The sequence below is a fragment of the Parambassis ranga genome, chromosome 6, assembly GCF_900634625.1.
Source record: "Parambassis ranga chromosome 6, fParRan2.1, whole genome shotgun sequence".
NCBI classification, from domain to species: domain Eukaryota; kingdom Metazoa; phylum Chordata; class Actinopteri; family Ambassidae; genus Parambassis; species Parambassis ranga.
In genome coordinates, this window is record NC_041027.1 from 10,186,846 (window position 1) to 10,209,076 (window position 22,231).

A 22,231-nucleotide genomic window follows, 5' to 3' on the forward strand; every position below is an offset into this window, starting at 1 on the left:
AGTGCATCGACCAATAAGAATGGTGATATATATGCCCTGAACTGGGACTTTCAGGCAGCAGTTCCACAACCTGCAGTCTTCTGCTGGTTGCCTTAAATACAAATGACTCTTCAGTTTAGGTTAGACAATATGTATAAAACGTTTTAATGCCGTGGTTGTGGATTGTGCCATTATTTATCCACACATTTTCGTTTTAGGGCTACCTGTAAGAAAAAATTCAGGGTGAGAAAATCTCAGTCACGCTGTCTGGGGTTTGTTTACGCAGTTGACAGGCAGCTTTGTTGTCAGGCCTGCAACCATAGGTTAGCCATACCAGTGACCGCAAGGCAGACGACACGGCAGACTTTAAAGTAAGTCTTTACTTACTTTTCTCCAATCTGTGCCAACTGTTATGTTAAACTCAAAAGTAAGATATGCTTGTCTATTTGTGCCACTTGCAGTCTTGTTTCGCGTGGTGGACCTTTGTGCAACAAGTTAGCAAACTGTTCTAACCAAACTTTTCTTAGTCAATCTCTTAGCCGTGGGTAATACATTTAGCTAGTCGGTGGTAACTGTTCGCGTAATGTTACCGAACCAACATTACAGCCTGAAATTATCAAAAACGTATATGCTCGTTGTAGTCAAGCTAACTATGTTTACAAAACAAATCTTCTGTCCGTTTCATACCAGAGTAATACGCCCCTGGGAATAGAACAAACCACAGGGTGTGCTGTCCTGGGCTTTCTGCTTTTGTGCTGAGAAATCTCTGGAGTCAGTGCTGGCACGTCTGAATAGACACAGATCGACAAAGGGTGATGCAGCAGAAATAGCTGGACTGTCAGACACTGCTGCCTCCAGTATTTTTCATCTCATATATCTGTGAATGCCAGCTAGCTCTCTGTCAGGTTAGCATTTAACACTGACACAGATATATGGGACTAAAATTTCTATTTCCTCCTGTCAAGTAGATCTGTGAGCCAGTGATGCATTGATGCCACAATGGAGTCTACAGAACGTGCTGCTGAGGCTGATCCTCTGAAGAGGGGGGAGGATGGTGCTGACACAGGAACAGCAACTGAGCTAAAGAAGAAGAAGAGTTGTAAGGAAGGCCTGGGTTTTGCCAAAATGACCCACTGGCGAACAGCAGTCTTCTTCCTGTCATTGTTCCTCTGCCTTACGATAGTGTTCGCCTTCTCCTTCATCATCCCCTGTCCTGTCAGACCACAGTACCATGTTACCTGGAAGAAGACTGTCCCTGAGGCAGGTGTGTGTATCACTGTCCTTTTTTTTTACTTCTTGCTAGTGTCTTAAATGTGTGGCTAACTGCTGTTTTGTCCTCACCACAGCAACCTATAACTTCTTAGCTATTGAGCATGCAAGCAGTGACAAGGTGATGGATGTCCTATTTATCGTCAAAAGCACAGAAGGCACTCAGAACAAATCATGCGCTGACACAGGTATGAAGTGCAAAAACAGGAGTTTGCCTCTTTATTCTGTTTAATAGCATAATTCAGATAAAATTCTGTGTGTTTTTAGGTCTGTCTTCACCATGTTTATTCATGGTAGCAGTGGATGGCACACGTGGAGAGACTCTTTGGGAATGTGCTCTGGAGGCTGAGTTCCACTGGGCTCAGTGTGGTCTGGAAAAAGATACAGGCAGAAACTGGGACTGTTTGCTGTCCCACTCTGACCGACTCACAGCTGTTGACAGGCTCACTGGTTAGTGACTCTTGGAAGTCTCTGTACTATGTACTATGCATTACATGTCTCACAAAGTCAGATTTATTGTGACAGCTACAATATTAAGGACATTATCTAATCTCAGATGCACTGTTCCCACATGGTGTGTTTGTTGTCAGGTAAAGTAGTTTGGCAGCAGCCTCAGCCCACTGGTCTGCACAGCTCTGTGCCTGTTCTTAGTGTCCTCGATGTGGATGGCGACAAAGTCAGTGATGTGGCTCTGGTGGCTTCTGATCACACACAGGTAAACACACATAGCAGCAAATCATTAAATCACATCATTCTCAGTGCTTGGAGTTCACATTTTCGAATTTAAATATCACATCTGCAGACTCAGCTGGTATTGCTCTCAGGGAAGACTGGTGTTCAGATTGGTTCTACAGTAGTTCTCGATTCCACACTGACAGCCCATCATCTCCTCCACCGCACTGCGCAAGGTTCTTACTATGTACTACTACAAAAAGGTTTGTACTCTGTTATGACTGTAATTGTGTACACAGTGGCAGTGGTGTGTAAGTGTGCATTCATTCACAGACACTGGCTTGTATGGCCTGGCACTTTGGAGGATTGTTGGCAAAGCTAAAGCAGGGATGGAAGCAGGCCTCCAGAAGGACAAGCACTGGGAGGAAAAAGCCAGCCACACATCGGGCCTTGTACCCATCTATGAGTAAGAAGAAGTTCATATTAACCGCTTGATTATCACTTCAACAAAACAACTGAGCCTTTATATTTTTTCTGCACTGTAGGTCTGAAGGAGTGAGTCATGTGGTCAGACCAGAGGCAGCAGATCATTCGTCCAATCTGCTGATAGTGGCTGAGAAGGAGGTGGTATTAGTGCATAGAGACACGATGCAGGCTCTGTGGAGATTTAATAGCAGCTCAGTCCTCAGGTACCCTTTATGTATATTTCAGTCATGGTAGTTGTGTGATTGTCAGGTTTTGTGTATAATCAAATCTTTGTGTTCTTCTTTCAGCACACCCTCCTTTGGCCACTTTAACAAAGATAATTTGCTTGATGTTGTGGTTGAGGAAAACATTGGGAACTACACAAAGAGGGTGAGTTGAATTTAATATGTACTTTCACGGATCTACTTTTCCTCATAAACTGTGCCACTTGTGTGCAGATAGTAATTCTGGATGGGAAGTCTGGTGGTGTGTTGTGGGAGGTGAACCTCTTTGCCAGTCCTAACTCGCCCAGACCCGCCTCAATACTAACCGCAAACTCCTTCTCAATCTTCATGTTTTGGGGCCTGATGCCCTCAGAGGCCAACTCATCTGTGAGTGCACTGCCTTCATGAGAAACTGCACTACTCAAGAGATTTACAGCTTGTTTTCTGACCGCTCAGATGTTTTCTTTCAGGTGCCATTCATGACCGAGAGCCGCTCCTACATGCTGCATCCTCTTTATTCTAAAGTCCTCCTCGAGTCCGCCAACATCACAGACCACATCGTAACATTCAGAGGTGTGTTTTATTCTTCTTTTTACTTGACATAGTGTGATTAACTACAGCACAATAAGACACTGTTGTTGTTTTTTGGGTTACATTAGCCACACTGATGGAGCGAGGACGCCATGCTGCCTACATCCTGCTGACAGGTCCTGTAAAAGAGGGAGCTGAAGGCACCGTGGTTCTTCGCAAGCAGAAGCTGAAGCAGGACGTTCCCGACAGCAAAGTGCTCCGCGTTGATACCGGCGGGAGTTCGGATACCAGTGAGGACATCAAAGAGGCCTTCAACCGACTCCGCTTCAGCAGTTAGAGAAAGGACCAGCTGCAAAGTTTGTCCCCTGCTGACCTAAAGCATATACACTACGACTTTCTAACTGCTGACCACCAAAGAAGTTACCTTGGTTCTTTCATGAAAGTGGGAATTTTCTATCTTCATACTATCAAAGTGTCCAAAGAGCTGCTGTCCACTGACAGTCACCTCGCACAGATTTCTGTTCTCCTGCTGATGCACTAGTTCTACCTTGCTGTATTGTCTGTAGCACTTTCATTTATCAATGCAACGCTCTTTAAACAGGCAAGGCTGGATTAGAGCTGTTCAGATCTATGCAACCTTGCTACGCTTTAAAGGTAGCAGACGTGCTACCACATGGTGTTTAGTCGTACCTGCAGTGGCCTTAAAGGAATACGGTGATGAAGCTAGCGTAGTTTTAGGTAAATTTGCTTTAACTGTAAACACCTCTCCAACCTAAAGGTGTACAGAAGTGATGACATTTTAAGAAGATTTTTTTTAGTCGACAATCAAAAGGTGTCTATTAATCCAAGATGCTGTAACTTGTGATGTTCTTTACTGCACACCGACTAAACCTTCCCTCAGTGCTGGGTCTCAACTTTAAGTCTGTGTTATTGCTGTGGGTATGCTGTTTTTTTCTCAGTGATTTATAGTAGGAACATGAGGGGAAATGAAGTTCTTATTTTTGGTAGACTTTAATATATTAAACCTGTGGACCAGGCCTGTAGTGAAGCAACTTTTCTTTCTGATTTATCATGAAATGTTTGAATTTGAATTGAATAAATATTTAAAAAATAATGGCTCTGGGTCAGCTTCAAATATCCTCCAACCTTGGAATACAAAATGTTTGTAGTCAGTGCAGCTCTCACAAATGAAGGTGAATTATTCTGTGCAACACTAAACTCAATTTAAAATGTTTAATTTTAGTCTTTATATGATACAATCATACACTAAAAGTGACTGACTTTTTAAAGTCTAAAATGTGTCAAAGTAAGTCTATGACTCGATGGCATTTGCTCATTTTAAATCGATACAAAAATCAATTAATAGTCAATCGTACACTCTACTGCCCTCTAGTGTAGGCCAGCCCTCAATGCAGCAGCCATGCCATGTGCAGTAAGGGTAGACGATGCCCCCCACTGACTGTAAAAACAACCACACCACTAAAAAATGAATAATCATCACAAGCTTGAATATGAAAAAGTTCACTAAAATTAGATAGTTTTGTTATTGTTTAGAATTATATTTTTAGCTTAATTTTGTATCTTAAATGTTAAGTGTGTGTCATGTCTGATGGAACAGTAATAAAGTGTGACCTCATATTGACCCAAAGGGCCCAACTTATAAAAGCCTGTTTGCTGAGACAGATTCCGAGAAGTGTGTCTTCCTGTTCTAAGTAGCGAGACACAGCTGGAACAGGGAACTTGCCCTTTTCACCAAGTCGACTAGACCCTGTCTCGATGGAGCGAAGGGCATTGTTGTATGACAGGGCGTAGGCGGAGTGAAAGTGTGTGTGTGTCTGTTGTTAAAGATGTGCTCAGAAGGGATAAGACTAATTAGGTCTAAGGGAATAAGTAAGTAATATGGTGACATTATCCACTAAGGGTCTGCAGTGGCGTAGGAAGCATTAAAATGTGTGTGTGTGTGTGTGTGTGTGTGTGTGTGTGTGTGTGTGTGGGGGGGGGGGGGGGGGGGGGGGTAGGGTTATATATATATTATGCTTATAAAACTGCTTAATTCACAACAAACTTTGTGGATGTGTTTATAATGATGCACTGCCTTATCTGCTACATCAGTGTTAATACAGTGCACCACTGTGTCCTGACGGTCCGTTACATTTATTTTATCCTTGCTGATAAGATAAGATATCCAACTTTTCTAAGTTGATTTAACATCAACCTAACGTCACCTGTGGCCATGTGACAAAACAGTAAGGCTTTAGCATGAGCTGGACTTTGTGGGATGACACTGACGTCACCTCCTCCAGCTTCGACCAGCACTGACGGTTCTCTTTACGGTGTTTTACGCTCGCTCGATGAAAGCCACTGGCTTTGTTAGGTCCGTTACTATGGTAACGGTATTGTAGCTGTGGTAACCAGAAAAACTTAAGAGTTGATTTCAGCGGTGAGGTTATTCTCTTATGAATCAAGTCGAACGGATTTTTTTTCACGAGCAATCGAGACAGCGGTAGGTGGAGAAAATATGATATAATGGTAGCTACGCCTATGTATAAAATAATGACGATTACAACTAAACTACCAGCATGCAGTGCAGAGGTGTCAGACCTGTCAATCCAACCACACCACTTAAATAATCTTTGGATATTTATTGATAATTATCAAATTATTTTCAGATGGATCACTGGGGCATTGAAGGGACACCATAATAAACAGTGGAAGATTTATTATTATTATTATTATTATTATTATTATTATTATTATTATTATTATTTCATGAGAGAATTTGATGCTTTTTGAATGGGAGTCAAATGGCGGCCTCTGCCGGCCAGAGGCCGCATTGCAGCTCGACATTGACTTCAGGCACAGAGGTTGCCGCATGGTGCCGCCTATAACTGTCCATGAATGTCTGTAAGTCAGTCACGTAGGCGATCAGTGGGGCTGTGCCGTGCAGTTAAACTCCAGAAATAATTACACCACGTCATATATTCACCATGACGCACATCTGCTCGCAGGCTCCTGCCCTCCTGAGCTGAATCCAGGGAATGGAAAGTGGCTCCTTTTACGGAAATAACGGGATCATTTCTCTCTAAACCTGTGTGCATGGAAGGAAGGAAGGAAGGGGGGGATAGAGGCGCGGAGGGGAGGCTGGAGGAGACGCGAGGAGGCAGGAAGGGGCACAAGCAGCCCGCTGCTTTCTGCCAACGATGAGGAGAATAGATGGGTGTACTGCCTGCAACCTTAACACATGAGGCTACAAAGTGCATACTGAAGGGTATGAAGTCACCGCAACACAAATCGAATTAAAACACCTCTTTAATCTGGTGAAAGGAACGCAAATAATGCACCGCATTAATACTAATAAGGGTGGCGCTCTTCTGCTTCCCCGCGCAATGTGTCCTGGCAGCGGGGGGCTAATTCCTAGACAGCGGCTTCCTGGAGCATCAGCAGTAGGTCATGTTACTGTCACCGGCTGCACGCCTGAATATCCAAACACAGGCTTTTTCACCTAGAGCCCAAACATCTATGAATGATTAACAGTCAGGCAGAAGGACATCAAACTTCCGCTTTTGACTGAGTGCGCAAAAAACTGTGAAATAAAGCAGCAAAATGCAGCAGCTGCGGGGCTCCACGTCCACTCCTCGCTCCTCTCTCTCTCTCTCTCACAGCAGACCTGTGTGTATAGGTGGTCTGAGCTGGGACCCGTTTTTTAAAAGAGCCGATCCTCTCCTCTCAATGTGACCTGAGTCCGCCATACCCATAGGATAGAACTGCACGGCTGCAGTATCAAAACCGGAGCGCACGCGTGAGGCGCGCATCGCTTATCAGAGGAAGGGCACACACACACACACACAGACACACACACACACACACTTTCACCGTCCGGTATAAAAGTCACTTTGCGCTCCAGCCAGAAACTGCGACAAAGGTAACGTTTCACCTGCATGTTTTCATTTCTTTAAACATTTCTCCGCACCCTCAGCTCTGACACATGCGCTTTTTACAGGCTGTGTATGGAAATATATCTTTATGAATATGAACAACGTGGGCTGCGCTGCGGCGTCTGGGCAAAAAAAAAGAGAATACTCGTTACTCGTTGCTTATAGATTTAGTTTTCGACATTAATCAATGAACATTAAAGGAAAATACACCTGTTTGTATGAAAAAGAAAGAGAAACCGAAGCTGTGTCAGGAGGAAGCGGTTGGAATGGCCTGGTCATAATCGATACATTATCGCATTTTTGGGTAAAATATCGATTAGTATTCGCTTGATTTGAAGTCGAATGCATGTTTAGTCTTATAAATTGTGTGTGTGTAGACAATTTATTTAAGGGGAAACGCCACATTTCTATAGACGACATCCAGCACCCCTTAAAAAAACATCTCCCCAAAATAATCCTCTGCTGAGGCAGCAGCATCCAAAAGTCAATCCTTTCACTGCAGAGCTTACTGTCATCTATGTGTGGAGGTGTGCGTGTTTGCCGTGAGTGTCCAAAGGCCAGCTGCTGATAATAATGCTCTCTTGACAGAGGTTAAAATGGCTGAGGACATTAAAGAGAAACTGGAGAAATATCGCACAGCTCCCTTTGATGCCAGATTCCCCAACCAGAACCAGACCAGGAACTGCTGGTCCAACTACCTAGGTAAGACCAGCATGTCAAGGTCACACCAAGTCGTCCCTGATGAAAGACAAACACCTAATGTGTTGTCATTTTAATACAAGGCCTGATCTGTGTGGGTGTGGATCTGGTTTGAGATTTTTTTTTTAAAGGCTATTTTTGATATTCATTGTCATTGTTGTTTATGTCTATTATTAGACTATCATCGCTGCCAGAAAGCTCTGGATGCTAAAGGCGTAGACACCACCCCCTGTGAGTGGTACAGGAGGGTCTACAAATCCCTCTGCCCCATGTCCTGGGTAACTATATACTTTGCTTACAGTATTTCAACTTAAGCATTGTCTAAGGGTTCCTCTGCCCTTCAGTGGGCTGAGTGTTTTTAGCAGGGGTCAAACAACTTTATCGTTCCTCACATTCCTGTGTCTCCTCTCAGTCTGGAAAATCAAAACATGGGACTGAAGAGTTTTTTTATAGCCACAGACACTGAACGTTGAACATCATCAGTCATTACTGTTTACCCTCCCAAAAAAGGGCCTTAAGTTGAACTCGCAGTGTTATTTCCAGTGGTATTTTAAGGAATCAACACCAAATTTGGACAAATGAATTTTAAAAGAATAAATATTCATGTCTGCCTTTGAACCCTTTTAGGTCCAGAAATGGGATGACCAGAGGGAAGACGGGACCTTTCCAGGAAAGATCTGAGACTGCAATCTTCGTCGGTCTGCAGAAACGCAGTCTTTCCAGCTAAATGTTTGTATAAGTGGGCACGACGGGGGCTCTGTCGCCACTTTCTAACTGCTAATGTGCTAATGTGCTTACTGCACACTGAAACTGAATGGTCATTCCTTACAAACACCATGAAATGTAAAGCAGATTCTGCATTAAAATATCTCAGGATATATTTATGGAAATCACTTGTCCCCCTTTGTTTTTTTTTGTTTTGCTGTTCATTCCCACACAAAAAATATAAATAGGTTATATTTATTGTCTTATTAAGAACACTGATTAAAGATAGTATTTTTTTTCAGTTTTTTTATTCTTTCAAATAAAACCTACATCAAATATACATATTTAATCAAGATTAGAAAAATAATTAAATATTTCAAAAACACTAAAACGTCACATATACACAACCACAGCCGCCGCTCTCCACAGAGCAGAGACTGTTGCTGCTGTTGGGACATATTCAAATTAAATACATAAAACTGCATTTCATATACAGTTACTCCCAGCTGTGAGGAGTAGTGAAAAGGTTTACACTTGGGCTCAATGAAGCATATTAAAAAAAAAACCTCCAAATTAAAAAGCTTTTTAAGATTACAACAGCTAATGTGAGGAGGCTTTCCCATGCAACAAGTTAGTACGTTAAATATCAAATAACAGAAAAGCACGACACCTAGTATGATAAGGTACAACCACGTACATCCTTTGTTTAAATACTGCTTTTCTCACTTTGAGGTAAGGTTATAGTATTTGCATATAAGAAGTTGCTCTACTGAAAAAATCTAAACTTTTTTTTTTCAACCTGTTATCTGCTCAAGTAGTGTTTGCCTCCCAAAACTCTACGTAGCAACTTCAGTGAAGGTCACTTGGATTGCAAACAAGCTTTGTTTTTCTACCTGATGCTAAGCAGAAAAAATTACACTGAGCTAATTTTTGTGATGCCAAATCGATCTTAGTAAATCTTTGTACAGCTTCAGTTCATAGTTTATTAAAATTGTACAATAAGTCATTGATAAAAATCTTCCAAAAGGTGAAAACCTCACTAGAAGATCAGACTTTGAGACACTAGTTGCAAACAGATATAAATATTTACGATATAAATAAGTGGCTGCATAGCATTATGATTAGTTGGTGCACAGAGGGGAGTGTAAACTCATTAGGCCAAGAGCTGATCCTCCAGGCTCCTGTCCTGATGTAATAGTGTATCCATATGGCCTTGGAGCTTTTTGGGTTTTTTTTGGGGAGGGATATTTACATGCCACAAGCAGCATTAGAATATGCAGCACAAAAGTCACAAATAGCAGCCACAGATATGGTGTTTTTGTACTAGGCACAATAAAATGGCTGATAACTGCAGCCTCACAGGTTTATTTCCTGGCACTGTGGAGGGGACTACATGTACACTACATGTTCAGGTACAGTGTATCTGTGGGTGTGTTTTCACAGCAAAAAAAAAGAAAGGGGAGTAAATCCAACCATAAAGTGGAAATTGTGTGTGCTTGTGTGCAAACCCCGTGTACTGTCCTCTTCAGTGTGAGCCTCTGAAGAAAATCATGGCTGGGTGGCTGTTTTGAGACTTAAGGTAAAGTCAGCCAGGTCCTCCCCCTTCCAGATCTGCTTTCAGTGAAACCAAGTCTGCCTGCTTGTCGGTCAGTACCTCCTCTTTCCATGTTTCCCACCATCAGTCATGCAGGTTTTTGGTCGAAGAGCTACAGTGAGAGAGAGGATACGTTTTCAGCACCAAAAAGTAGTAATAACGGTAATGATCATTCACACGGGGCCAGCTGTTTCTCTGTATCACCTGGATCTGCTGTCGGCTTCTTCTTGTTGTGATGAACGATCTGATTCTCATTGGTCATCTTCACATCCTGATCCTCAACATAATTACTGTAACACAGCAAGAAAGCAGATTTAAGCACATTTGCTCCACTTATGGGGAAACTGGAGGAGGGTAACAAGACATGAGATGGAGGGCTGATAAAGCTTGAAGCCTTTAGGTCCGGGCTGTAAAGTTGAACAATGGAGCTAGAAAGGTCAGGAAGAGGCATCACAAGTCAAGCATGTGGTAAAAGGAGGGTGTGGGGTGGCTCGGGGACTATTTGAGGGCACTGGAGGAACCTTCAATACAGGGACTGACCACAGGGAGGTGCTGACACAGGGCTTTCAGGGCTCTGTTACTCACTGTTTGTGGTGTCTGCTGCCACGAGGGCTGAAGTGGGGAAAAAAGTAAAGCTCTGTTCAAAACAATCGGGGATATTAGGTGTAACCTAATACAGTAATTCACATGTCAGCTCCTGTTAACACAAGCCGCGAGGAAGATTTAACCAATCACATCTCCAAACACTAGGTTACCTGATGACAGTATTCCTCTCACGGTGCGCAATGTAGACATTGTCGGTGAACAGGATAGTGTGGTAGGGTACCACCGGATCACATGTGGGCAGAATGCCTCGTGCCACGTGGTTTACGCAATCCAAGATGCCGTTATACACCAGGAGGTCATCCACCAGCAGCTGTATGCAAACACACAGAAACATATAAGCCTGGGATCTAAGAGTGACTGCCAAACTTACAGCAGGACAGAGAGGCTCACCCCGAACTCTTTCACTCCTCTCTGAGGTGTCTTTGAGTAGTTCCACAGCTTGATCATGGACACCGTCACCGGCTGATCAAAGATGACGTACACGTGGTTCACCTACACGGGAACAAGTGAACACTCTCAGTACAGCTGTGATTCGAGTCCACGTGCTGTGTGATCGCTCGCACATTTCCTCACCAGTCCAGGGAGCACAGGGGCTAACCACATGTGTCTTCCATCGTAGGTACTGTTGACTCCGTCTATTAATTTATCTGGAGTCCTCACATCACCACTCACATTATCCAGTACATTCACACTGTCTGGAAAAGCTGCAATGTCTGGTGGGCATGATGTTCAGGACTGCTGCCAACTGATTGATATTAATGATAGCTACTTTCCACCGCAATGTTAGTATTTATATTGGCACTGACATATCATAAAAAAACTGACCAAATAAAAATAGAAAAAAGATAAAAGCTCATGACACATGAAGAAAATACAGAAAGGATGCTGTTGTCACTGAGGCTGATCTTCTCGTGGTTCTGGTTGTAAAACTCAAGCCCGTTCAGACCGATGTAGTATGGGTCTCCCCAGGTTGTTAACAGCTGCAGCTGAAAGATGACTGACAGGTGAAGGTTAAGGAATATGGAGCATCTCATATCACATCGGGACAGAAAGACCAACCCTGTTCTTTCCTGGATGTAGTTTTGCCTGGTTCAGAACAGAGCAGACTTTCAGAGTCCAGTCATAAATCATCTGCAAAGAAAAGTTTGTGCTGTACTTCACCTGCCTGACCTGCAATTGTTTCATATTTTACCGGAAAGTTAAATGGGGCATGACAAGGACGTCAGTGAAAACACTGCTGCGTATGCATTTTAAATTATGAAACAAAAACTGCTCCTCCGGTCTGGTTGTTTTGCTTTTGTGTTTAAAAAACATGTCCCTGATGCTGATCATTTATGTTCCCTCAACTCAAATCTGATCTTGTGCAACTATTAAAAAAGTATTTTTGAACCGGCAGTGCAGACAAGAGCAACACAGGCAGCTGATGAGCTCATTAGGCCAGTTTATAAAAGGATACATCCACAAGGCATGATGGGAGCTTCATAGTCCATGCTGGCCTGTTCTTGTTTCTTTGTACTTCTCCTGAATCAGAAACAGAATATATATTAACAAAATGAACATTTGAAATAGTTTTAAATAAAACAATCATGTTTTTTTTTTTGTACTCCACCTGTGGAAGTCTTCATTACTCTTGTTATCAGTGGGCGTCTGGAGGAAGTCAACAAAGAGGATCTCCTGGGCGAAGTCAAAGTGACAGTTGCCAGTTCCTTTCCTGATCAGGAATCCCTCCGATGGAGAGATGGCAACATCGTCCAAGAACACGTGCATCATTTTCACCTGAACAAACAGATTTACATGCTTTATTTTACACAGTCTGATGTGTGTGCAGAAGGTTCTGGTCATCGTCTTGTAACAACCATTAACACCGATATCTGAATCTCAACAGTTAAGCGTCTCACCCCTCTGTATGAGTCTTCAGGGGACTTGTTGTAGTTCCAGATACGGAGACCAGCGATGGTCTGCGGCTTGTTGAAGGTAATGTTCAAGATGTGGGACTCTCCATAGGAGAAAGGAATCAGCCACATGTGCTGGTCTTCAATTGTAATGTTGTTGCCATCAATAAGTCTAGATGATAAAAGCAGATGATGAGAATAGTGCCAAACATCATTTAACCTTAGGCTGGATTTAGATGTTTCATGTAGTGTGAAACGTACTTGTCAAGCGTGCGTAGGTCATGCCCGTACTCTGGTAGGTCATTGAGGTCCCTGGGCGAGGCGGCCATCATACTAAGGTCTACAGGTAAGCTCTCTCCATCCTTCCCCACCACCTCGAGCCCCGTCAGGCCCATGTAATGGGAGTCACCCCAAGTCAACACCAGGTCCAGTCTAAGGCCTGAGATAAAGGAGGACAGCTATTGTAGTATCCTAAGTACTAAGCAAAAGAGGAAGACATGATGACATGATATGAATAATCAACTCACACTTTCCAGTGTACATCCCAGGAACTTGTTCCAAATTGTTCTCCAACTGACTCACTGGGGGGTTGAGTTGAAGTTTTAACTGAAAAAGATATAAAGCATACAGCATACTGTCAGATTTGTCACAGTTCCTATAAGATGCCTACATTTAAAGGCTTTTAACTGTGATATGAGGTTGATTAAATAATTTGTATCTTGGTCCACATAGTCATTTATTTAACAGGATACACTTTAAGTTAAAAGGAAAATACATTTGTTTTTATTTTTCTATCGTTATTTTTTGACCCACTTACGATGAGGTCTTCCTCTCTGAAACCAGCTTGTGTGAAAGGTCTCTCCTCTCCCTCTCCGTCAGCAGTGCGTGGTCTCTGAAGCTCCTCCTCAGACACTAAGCTCTCAGCACCATCACCTTCACTAAGGAAGGTTTCATCATAACGAGACATGGCCTCCAGGATCTCATCATCAGTGGTGAACAGGATAGTGTCCCCAAACTGGTCCAGGCCTGATGTGAAGAAAAAAAGTGGAAAGTTAATTTAAAGTTACACAGAATGAAGGATGTAAAGTAGTAACGTTACCCTGGTTACATACCTCCAGACAGAGTCCCAGAGGCTTTGGCGATCTCCCCCCTGAAGATGCATCTTCCATCCAGAAGCATTTCCACCTCTTTAACTCCTCGGAATGAGTGGATGCGTGATTTGTTGTAGTTCCATACACGGATCATGGCCACCTGGTAGGAAGCCCCAAAGTCCAAGAAGATGGTGTGTGTACGACCTGGAGTGAAGGGGGCCAGCCAGAGATGCATGTCATCCTGAGTGCGATTGATGCCATCGATTAAGTTGGTGATCACACGTGGATCTTTGCCATATGCTGGCAGAATGTTGATGTCTGGGGGGTCAGCATGGATATGAGCAGGTCGAAGAGGCTCTCCGCTAGAGCTGAACACCTCCAGGCCATTGAGACCCACATAGTGGCGATCACCCCAGGTGGACAGAATGTTGATTACCAGCCTTTGACCTTGTGGCAGCACAGGGATCTCAAACTCATCCTCACGCTCCATGGATGGATCATCATCAGGGCCTTCACACAATGGCCCCTGAGTGGCCAAGGAGGGTAGTGGGCTCCTGGGTGCTGTGGAAGGGGTGACTGGGAGTGTGGGAGGACCTCGGCCCTGGCGCTGAAGGAACTCATCAAAGACGTCACCTTCAAAACCCATGTTGGAGATGCGCCCACGCTGGCATTGGTTAAACTTGGTGAGAGAGTCCCAGGACTCCATGAGGGTGTTGTCCTGCTGGCTGTGAAGCTGGGCCCGGGAGCTGCACTGCCTCCTGCTAGTGGTCACCAAAGACATCGGCTCCTCTGGAGGATACACAAAAATGTTTTTTTTTTGTTAGTACTAACAAACGAATGATATAAGATAATATAATAAAACTGTACATTACCTTCATATTTATCACCAAACATACAGCGTTAAACAAACATGCACATGTGATGACTGTTTCAAAACAAACAAAATAAAAGATAGATTTCAGTGTTATTCTCCAAACGGCCCTGTTTGTAGTTTTGATAATTTCCCTCCTCACAGATAATTTGCCTTCTCTCATGACTTATCATGAACCACATGATTTACTATACAGAGACAGAAATGCAAGGCCTCAAGAATTACTGATGAGCCTACCGGTGTTTGTCAGTGCTGTAGCTCTGATCTGTAGTTCCTCCGTCTGCCTGGGAGTGACTATGTTGTTTCTGAACGAGCTCCTGCGTCCGCTGATGAGTTTATCCGGCTTTTGCTCTCCCAGCTCCTCCAGCAGGTCGCAGCTCAGATCCAACGAATCACCCTTCCACTGAACCCCATTCGTAGCTCTCTCCACCCCTCTACACACCCGGCCTGGGTTACATGGCAGCTCTGGGAGCATAGAAGTGGATGAGGCTGATGTTGGTTTGGGCTCTGCAGAGTGCTGAGGAACAAGCCATAGGGGCCTCTCCCTGTTGGTCTCTGAGCCCTCTGGGGCGCCTCTGCTTAAGGGCTGCAACCATTGGGGAGCAACCCGTGAGGACGATGGCTGGGTGGTGACAGTCTGCTCCAGAGGTGCTGGCTGCTCCACCTGCTGCCTGAGAGAGTGGGGCGTTTCTGAGGCAGACAAGTCAAAAGAGTTTCTTTGTGTGGAGGAGCGGTGACTGGAAGATGAGACACCTGCTGAATGGGTGATGGGTGGTAGTGGTATATGCGATTTCTCCTGCATGTCTATCACAGTCTGGCCTGCTGTGTCTGAGAGTGCATTTGATGTCTGGTATCGCTGGCTGCTGCTGATGCTGTCTCCTCCCTTCCTGTCCTCATAGCGATGGGGGCTGGCACCCCGCAGATTGTGTCCTGAAGACACAGGGCTGGAAAACACGGAATCTGGCACTTGGAAATCCCGGAGATCAATTGTGGTGCTGTAGTCGAAGACGTGGTTGCCACAGCCCTTCTCCAGCTCACCTTCAAACACCAGTGTGCTGTTAAGATACAGCTTTATATGGCGTGCACCTATGTCAAGGTCCTGAAAGAAAATCGCCAAGAATTAAACAAATTAATGTAAAAAATGCCTTAATAAAAGAGACTTACACAAAAAATGTGAACCCAAACATTAAGTGTTAGAACATGTACTCATATTGTTTAGAATACTGATATTTTTATTCTAGAAAAGCCTCTAAGAATAGCTGTTTCTTACAAAAGCTATCCAAGCTAGCAGTAATTAGTGCTATCACAGACAACAAGCCAAAGTCTGCTCAATCCTCTGAGCGGTAAGAACTAACTACACCAACTTCTTACTAACAGCTCCTTACCTCACAGTTTCAAGCCCATAGTCAGAATCAAACACAGACATTGACCGTAGTCAAGAAGACAAAGATACGATGGGGTCTTTGTACCCCTCCATGAACAGCAGTGACACAGAGAGGCAGACGCCCACGTTACAGTAATCCTCTGGGGCTAATCTCTCACTGTTCCACATTTGGACAGACTGACTGGCAGCTCAGCCAGCCACTGCTTAAAGAGAACCTCACCCCTGACGTAACCATGTCAATACAGGCACCCCTGATTGTACTGACAACACCCTCTCAGATCTATCTGCTGAATCTGACACAGGGATGAATCAAAGGACTGAATGCACTCAGGATTATTTTACAATTCCTAAAAACAGAAATGCAAAAAAAAATATATCACATACACTAAGGCTTCGGTTGTAGTTCCAGATTTTGATAGAAGATATTCCAAAATCTGGGGAGCGCTCTGTGTTTCTGATGATGAAGTAAAGCTGGATGGGTGGGTGGAACAGACATGTCCACATGTGGCGCTCTTTTGTCGTCTGTCAGTCAAAGAGAATAGGGGGAAAAAAAATCAACAACAAATGCAGAGCTCCGTGTGAAGCCTGTATGAAACATAATGAGTGACACATATGTTAGTTTACTTTCATAACCTTCTAGTACAGATGTTATAAGGTACACCTTTTCTTTTTCTGCTATGAATCACAATGTGTCACGCAAAAAGTGATTTACTGTGCTTTTTTATGCAAATGTCCAAATATGGAGGAAGATAAATGATTTTTTTCATGCATCCATCAATTCTCTTTACCCACTTTATCCTAAGCAGGCCATCTGTCAGTGGATAAGAGGCAAAACCCCTGCACCAGCATTCCATCCAAAAAGATCATGGTACAAAAAATATTATCCTTTAAATAAGATGCAAATATAGCAGCAACTCACCTTCACCTTTCCATTGACAAGTATCCCCAGATTGCCGGGGTAGTCAACGTTCCTGATGTCTATGTCGTGAGGCGACACATACAACTTCTTATTTTTGAGGCAGAAGAACTGCAGTTCAGTCAGGCCAGCTTGCAAAGCGTTCCCCCAGTTTGACAGGATTTCCATGGTAACATACAATGCCTGAGTGACCTCTGGTGAGGACTGCCTTCTCTGCAACACAAAACATTTACAGGTGTCACACCCAGTGATATCTGGATTATGCATTCTGTGCTCTGGGACTCACCGGCTGCTTGCTGTAGTCTGTTTTGACACTGGGAATATTGTAGCTGGGTCCATCTTCAAGATGCTCTAAGGCTTTCAGCAGTTTCTGTTGTTGCCTGAACACAGGGAATAACAGAGGATTCTGTGCTCATCTCCTTTGTCTATTGTCCCTGGCCTTCATAGTGTATTAGTGATGAGCGATGGCTGAGTGCCATGGTAGCTACACCAATAAATAATTCTTCAAGGTCACAGTGCACACACTATACGATTCTAATGCTAGGTTCAAAGACAATTATGTGTGTTGTAACACTGGAGCATGTATAGGATTACCACAGGCACCATTCAACAAATATGAATGTAATTTTATATCTGTATACCTGGGGCCCATTTGCGTGATTCTGTGCATGGCCACAGAGACATTGTTCTCATCCTTGACATGGGTGTTGTGGTGGACTAAGCCATTCATCATCTGGTGTGCCCTGCTACCCTGCAAATGAAATTAAAGCCTCAGATAAAAAACAGCTGCTCACACTGAATAAATGTTTTAAGTAAAGATGTGAGACATAGTAGGGTACAGCTTACCATGTTGCGACTGAAGAGCTCGGTACCCTGCACAAGGTCATTTTCTCTTTGTATGGCCTGGCGCACCCTGCCCACAATGGCCTCCGAGTCTGCCTCCTCAACAGAGGTCTTTCTGGCTGATGACAGGGACCTTTCCACCCGACTCCTTGGCCCTTAAAGAAAGAGATGGACATTTTTTAAGTGCATCAGACATTTATTTGACCTGTGTGAAGGTTTTCAAATTATAGCATTCAACTTACTCTGACCATCCCAGCTGTTGTTTGAGGGCGGCCTATCCAATGTTTTGCTCCTCACCAACATTGGTTTGGTGGGTATGAATGTGTCCACATTTTCTTTCCTCTTTGCAGACAGAGAATGTTCAATCTTGCGACCTGAAATAGTGAAGTAAATCCTTTCTGACCAGAAATAAAAGCATCTCTATATTTGCATTCCAGTTGTGGGCAAACATGACATCAGGGCTATCATATGGTAATAGCTAATGTACTTCTTGTGTCACTGCTGATGACGCGGATGAGGAGATGGAACCAGTCTTGACCCTAAAAATCAATATGAAATGTACATACAAGCCTACCTTGTGAGGGTCCAAAGTCCAAGACAATGAGGTTTGCTGAATCGAAGGGACTATGGGAGCTGCTGGGTCGAGAGCTGGATGAGGACTTGGAGGAGGAGAGAGGTAACCCCAGTTCATCCAGACTCTCAGTACTCTCCTCCCTCTCAATCTGCTCCTCTACCCACTCTTCATCTGACTCCTCCCCTGCTGAGCCGCGGCTGCTGCGTCGCATGCTAACCTCCAGGCTCCGACGCAAAACCTTAGTTTACAAAGGTCAGCATTTATGTATGCATGCATGCACACAGACATTATCCTGAGCATTCAAAGGCACACACATACACACAAGTCTGCTGGAAGGACAGCATTCCCTTTGATTTCTGTGACTACCACTGAGAATTCTCATAAATAAACACATAGGAGCACAAAACTAATTCATACAAATCTAATGTAACCATGGCAGGATGACAAATTTGTTTACCTTCACTTCTTCAAGGTTGAGAAGAACCTTCGCGTTGTGCTCCTGGTTTGTCTGGCTCCCCTGACTCTCAGACTTGCACGACACCTTGCAACTGTCTCTCGGGCAGCAGGGACTACGAGGTGAGCGCGGACTGGAGCTCTTTGGGGAACATGGTGATTGGATGAAGAAATGGCAGAAATAGAGGGATGCTTAGTAGTACAGACAGCTGCATCTGACACATGGCCCCTCCCCAAAATATAAAAAAACACCCACACACAAGCTTAGTAGGAATTGTTATGGCTTCACTCTACCTCCATGTCTACACTTTCATAGGGCTCAAAATCATCAGAGTAGCGCTTTTCTGGGGAAGTGTGACTTGGTCCATCCTCTGTACACATTTCAAAAGATTTCTGTCACATTACAAAAGAAGAAAATGTTAATATGTGTACTTTCATAGGAAAATCAATTCAGTGATGCTAGATCTATGACTATATTAGACAAACAAATCAGAGGTTTCTACCTGCACCCATTCTTTCCTCTGGACCTTTCCCGGGGCAGTTTGGCTCCTTTCCTTGTGGGTCTGCTCCAGTTTAGTTCTATCTTCAGTTAGCTGGTGGGCGCTTCTACAGACATCTGCCGATGAGTCACAGCACAGAAACGAACATGAGCAGTGTGCAGCAGACTACTGCCTCAGAGGAGAAGGAACACACTGTCTGATACGCAGATGGTCCACAGCACACAGAGGAAGAGCACAAAACTGCCTGCCAGCTACAACTGTCACTATCATTTATTCACTGGGACTGGGCATGGCATCATGTCATGCAAACTACAAGCTGAGGAGTGGTGACTATTAGCTGGTGTTCCATATGGTGTAGGGATGACAGAACCAACAAGCAGAGGGTGATTCAAGACTAAATGTGACTGAATAGGCAAAATAAAGGCAAAACAAGGTCTTATAAAGGGGTCCAGCAGCAGCATACCTGCGACAGGCTTGTGTTTGGGGCCCTTCCTAGGCTGCTTCCTACTGGCTTCGGCATTGGCTCCGTTAAGATAAATTGAAAAACCCTGCTCAAGCCGTTCCAACTCAATCTCTCTGGGATCTTTGACTCTAAGGCGCTTTGCGATCCTGAAGAAAAAAAAAACATCCGTCAACTACCACTAGAAGTGTAATGAAAAAAATTACAAGCAGTACAATGTACAAGGAACTAAACCAATCAGTGCTCCTATTAGGCAGCACTGAAAGTCATGCAGGAGTTGTGTGTCTCCTATGTGAAATGTAATCTGTCTCTCCCCAGCAGCCTGTGCTCACACTTCACCTGTTTTTGTGCTGGAGGCTGATTAAATATTCATCCAGAGTGTCATCTACAGCAGAGGCAAGCTTCTCTCCTTGGCACGCCTTCCTCTCCTTCAAGAACACACACATAATAAAACGCACACACAGTGACGAGTCAGGAAATGCTACATCAGCCAGTTAAAAGGAAAACAATTATAAAACACCTCATTCTTGCACAGGTATTCACAATCACACCACAGTCTTTCTGAAATTGCAGCTTTAATACAGAGCATGCAATGTTTTAGCTTCATAACTTTTGTAGGGTTCTGGCTGCCACAAACACCTGTTCTATCGCTCTCTGATATAAAGCGTTCAGTCAGTGTGTAAAGTGTGTATTGAGGCATCATTAAAAACTGGCAATAAATAAAACAAAAAGAATTGTAATATTAAATTAGTCAATCTGTTGATGGTGGTTTAAGATTCACCACAATTTTTAATCTCTAAGGGCAAGCTGGGTCTAAAATTCCAGATGAAGTGGGAGTCCTTTTAAATTCAGGTGTGTTTTTAGTTGGTTCTCCTGTGTGCGCTCAGTCAGGGGTAAACACAAGAGTGCTTGCAAAGAAACTGGAACTAGAGCTATCATCTGCAATAATGTGTCTCTGAATAATACATAAAGCTTAGTCCTTGCAATTAGCAGTGATAATACATGTCACTCAAAATGTTTTGGAACTGTGATGAACCAAGAGCTGCAAATTTGCAAAAAAAATATATACTGTCCTGAAACTATGTTTATACTTTGCAGGAAAATAACCCTCTTACACACAAGATGTCTGCCTGCCTGCCTAAATTAAGCAAATTAAACATAAATATAGTAGACATCATCAGCAGCCTTCACAACACAGCCACCTACAGCTCATGCCATTCTATTTTTTTCACAAATCATCATCATGCAGGACGAGCAAAGAAATCACAAAGCCCTTACTCAGGTTTTACAAGTCAACTAGAATACAGCAGCATCTGCCAGTGTCAGGGGGAGGAGAAGAAGAGAGGTAAAGAAATATGGAAGATTGGAAAAAAACAGTAAAACAGACAGTAACACCTCAGACAAGGCTGTGAAATAAAGGTATTATTAATGCCCTGAAAACTAAAGAGGTTTTCTGATTGTGCGTGCAAAGTGAAATGACAGGTGATGTTAACTTCACAGTAGATGGACACTGGTATGAAGCCTTACTTCGTTGTCCATGGCAGATGATGCTCTTCACCTTATCCCAATATTGCATTTAAAAAAGGAGGCGATCACCATTTTGACGTATCTTTGAAATCTGTGCCGTGTGTGTTCATCACTGCAGAGGGACACAGATGGAAAAAAAACCCAAGGTTACCCATGACATGGATGCGGTTTGTTTAAAATGTCTACGCCACACCCGCTGAACGGTTCAGAAGAGCAAACACATAATATATCTGCGTGTTCATTAACGTTGTCAAATTTATTTTACTGGGCAAAAATCAATTTTAAAAGTGTTCGCGTAGGGAGCTGACGCGTGGCAGCTTTTGTCACTAATTTGTATGGCATTAACAAGCTAACGTGCTAGGCTTCGTTGACAAAACATTGCATTCAAACTAAGGTATTTTGCCATTTCTCCCACAGCTGTGGATTAAATGTTAGTTGCATAAACTGTGATAAGAGGCAGAGACAGCGTTAGGACACGGGCTAGCGCTAGCATCAGTTCGGCTAACAACAAAGTGGTAGGCTAGCGAGTTAGCATGTAACTAGTTAACACAAAAGCTCATATTTACATACACAGTCACGTACGCACCTTACGCTGATGGTGGTAAACGCCAGAAAAATGTTCGTCCGTATAAAAAAAGCACTATGTTAGTCATTAGCTGAGATAATATACCCTTTTCTGTTTTCTCATGTGCCTATGTGTTGTGTTGGTTGGTTGGTTGGTAACCAGGATAGCCGTCCACCAATCAGAGAGCAGCAGCTGTGGACGCCCCGCCCCCAGTCTCTGCTCTCTGCCTGGTGCACCCACACCATCCTCCATCCCTAAGATACTGCTGCACTCTGCCCGCTTAATGTTTGTGAGACATCAAGGAAATTAAAAAAAAATACGCACAAATTTTCATGGTCAAAAATTCAACACTGTTTTTATTTATTATAAATCAATACATTTTATATAAAAAGGACAAAGGGGGGGGGGGGGGTCTGAAATAAAACCATTGTAGATGTAAACCAAACAGATGGCCACCGTCTTGCGCTGAACCCCAA

The 22,231-nt window shown here is 43.6% G+C and overlaps 3 protein-coding genes across 5 annotated transcripts; 2 read left to right on the plus strand and 1 right to left on the minus strand.

Annotated features, from left to right (window-relative positions):
• Positions 1–84: 84 nt before the first annotated feature.
• fam234a (family with sequence similarity 234 member A) lies at positions 85–4,254 on the plus strand. Of its 2 annotated transcripts, none has more exons than XM_028408799.1 (12): positions 85–350; positions 945–1,243; positions 1,326–1,436; positions 1,516–1,698; positions 1,839–1,963; positions 2,051–2,183; positions 2,254–2,386; positions 2,466–2,609; positions 2,694–2,775; positions 2,844–2,996; positions 3,080–3,182; positions 3,269–4,254. In XM_028408799.1, exons 2-12 carry the CDS (start codon positions 979–981, stop codon positions 3,475–3,477), a joined length of 1,641 nt encoding a protein of 546 aa, XP_028264600.1. In that variant the 5' UTR covers positions 85–350; positions 945–978; the 3' UTR covers positions 3,478–4,254. The 2 variants fall into 2 exon arrangements, with proteins under 2 accessions (XP_028264600.1, XP_028264598.1); XM_028408797.1 differs by having other exon boundaries at positions 948–1,243.
• Positions 4,255–6,817: 2,563 nt separating this feature from the next.
• cox6b1 (cytochrome c oxidase subunit 6B1) lies at positions 6,818–8,664 on the plus strand. Its single transcript, XM_028407982.1, has 4 exons — positions 6,818–7,062; positions 7,664–7,777; positions 7,952–8,052; positions 8,402–8,664. Exons 2-4 carry the CDS (start codon positions 7,672–7,674, stop codon positions 8,453–8,455), a joined length of 261 nt encoding a protein of 86 aa, XP_028263783.1. The 5' UTR covers positions 6,818–7,062; positions 7,664–7,671; the 3' UTR covers positions 8,456–8,664.
• Positions 8,665–8,937: 273 nt separating this feature from the next.
• Positions 8,938–21,906, minus strand: katnip (katanin interacting protein). Of its 2 annotated transcripts, XM_028408645.1 has the most exons (28): positions 21,777–21,906; positions 21,191–21,302; positions 20,003–20,091; positions 19,667–19,812; positions 19,207–19,319; positions 18,998–19,096; positions 18,708–18,845; positions 18,251–18,488; positions 17,919–18,050; positions 17,680–17,831; positions 17,475–17,584; positions 17,120–17,213; positions 16,837–17,046; positions 16,302–16,439; positions 14,771–15,632; positions 13,684–14,451; positions 13,389–13,597; positions 13,099–13,177; positions 12,833–13,010; positions 12,578–12,743; positions 12,289–12,455; positions 12,136–12,200; positions 11,566–11,676; positions 11,253–11,392; positions 11,070–11,171; positions 10,829–10,989; positions 10,278–10,363; positions 8,938–10,185 (listed from the first exon to the last, which is right to left on the minus strand). In XM_028408645.1, the coding sequence occupies exons 2-28, from the start codon at positions 21,200–21,202 to the stop codon at positions 10,127–10,129; spliced, it is 4,824 nt and encodes a 1,607-aa protein (XP_028264446.1). In that variant the 5' UTR covers positions 21,203–21,302; positions 21,777–21,906; the 3' UTR covers positions 8,938–10,126. The 2 variants fall into 2 exon arrangements, with proteins under 2 accessions (XP_028264446.1, XP_028264447.1); XM_028408646.1 differs by lacking the exon at positions 19,667–19,812.
• Between the last annotated feature and the right edge of the window lie 325 nt (positions 21,907–22,231).

What these genes read in the sequence shown, in the direction of transcription:
- fam234a (XM_028408799.1), top strand. Translation starts at nt 979, where the DNA reads ATGGAGTCTACAGAACGTGCTGCTGAGGCTGATCCTCTGAAGAGGGGG. An exon ending in AGCTGTTGACAGGCTCACTG is followed by an intron (nt 1,699 to 1,838) that starts GTTAGTGACTCT and finishes GTTTGTTGTCAG; the next exon opens with GTAAAGTAGTTTGGCAGCAG. An exon ending in GGCCTTGTACCCATCTATGA is followed by an intron (nt 2,387 to 2,465) that starts GTAAGAAGAAGT and finishes TCTGCACTGTAG; the next exon opens with GTCTGAAGGAGTGAGTCATG.
- cox6b1 (XM_028407982.1), top strand. Translation starts at nt 7,672, where the DNA reads ATGGCTGAGGACATTAAAGAGAAACTGGAGAAATATCGCACAGCTCCC. An exon ending in CTGCTGGTCCAACTACCTAG is followed by an intron (nt 7,778 to 7,951) that starts GTAAGACCAGCA and finishes GTCTATTATTAG; the next exon opens with ACTATCATCGCTGCCAGAAA. An exon ending in CCCTCTGCCCCATGTCCTGG is followed by an intron (nt 8,053 to 8,401) that starts GTAACTATATAC and finishes GAACCCTTTTAG; the next exon opens with GTCCAGAAATGGGATGACCA.
- katnip (XM_028408645.1), bottom strand. An exon ending in TCAGAGAGGAAGACCTCATC is followed by an intron (nt 13,178 to 13,388) that starts GTAAGTGGGTCA and finishes TATCTTTTTCAG; the next exon opens with TTAAAACTTCAACTCAACCC. An exon ending in TCCCATCATGCCTTGTGGAT is followed by an intron (nt 11,677 to 12,135) that starts GTATCCTTTTAT and finishes TTCACCTGTCAG; the next exon opens with TCATCTTTCAGCTGCAGCTG.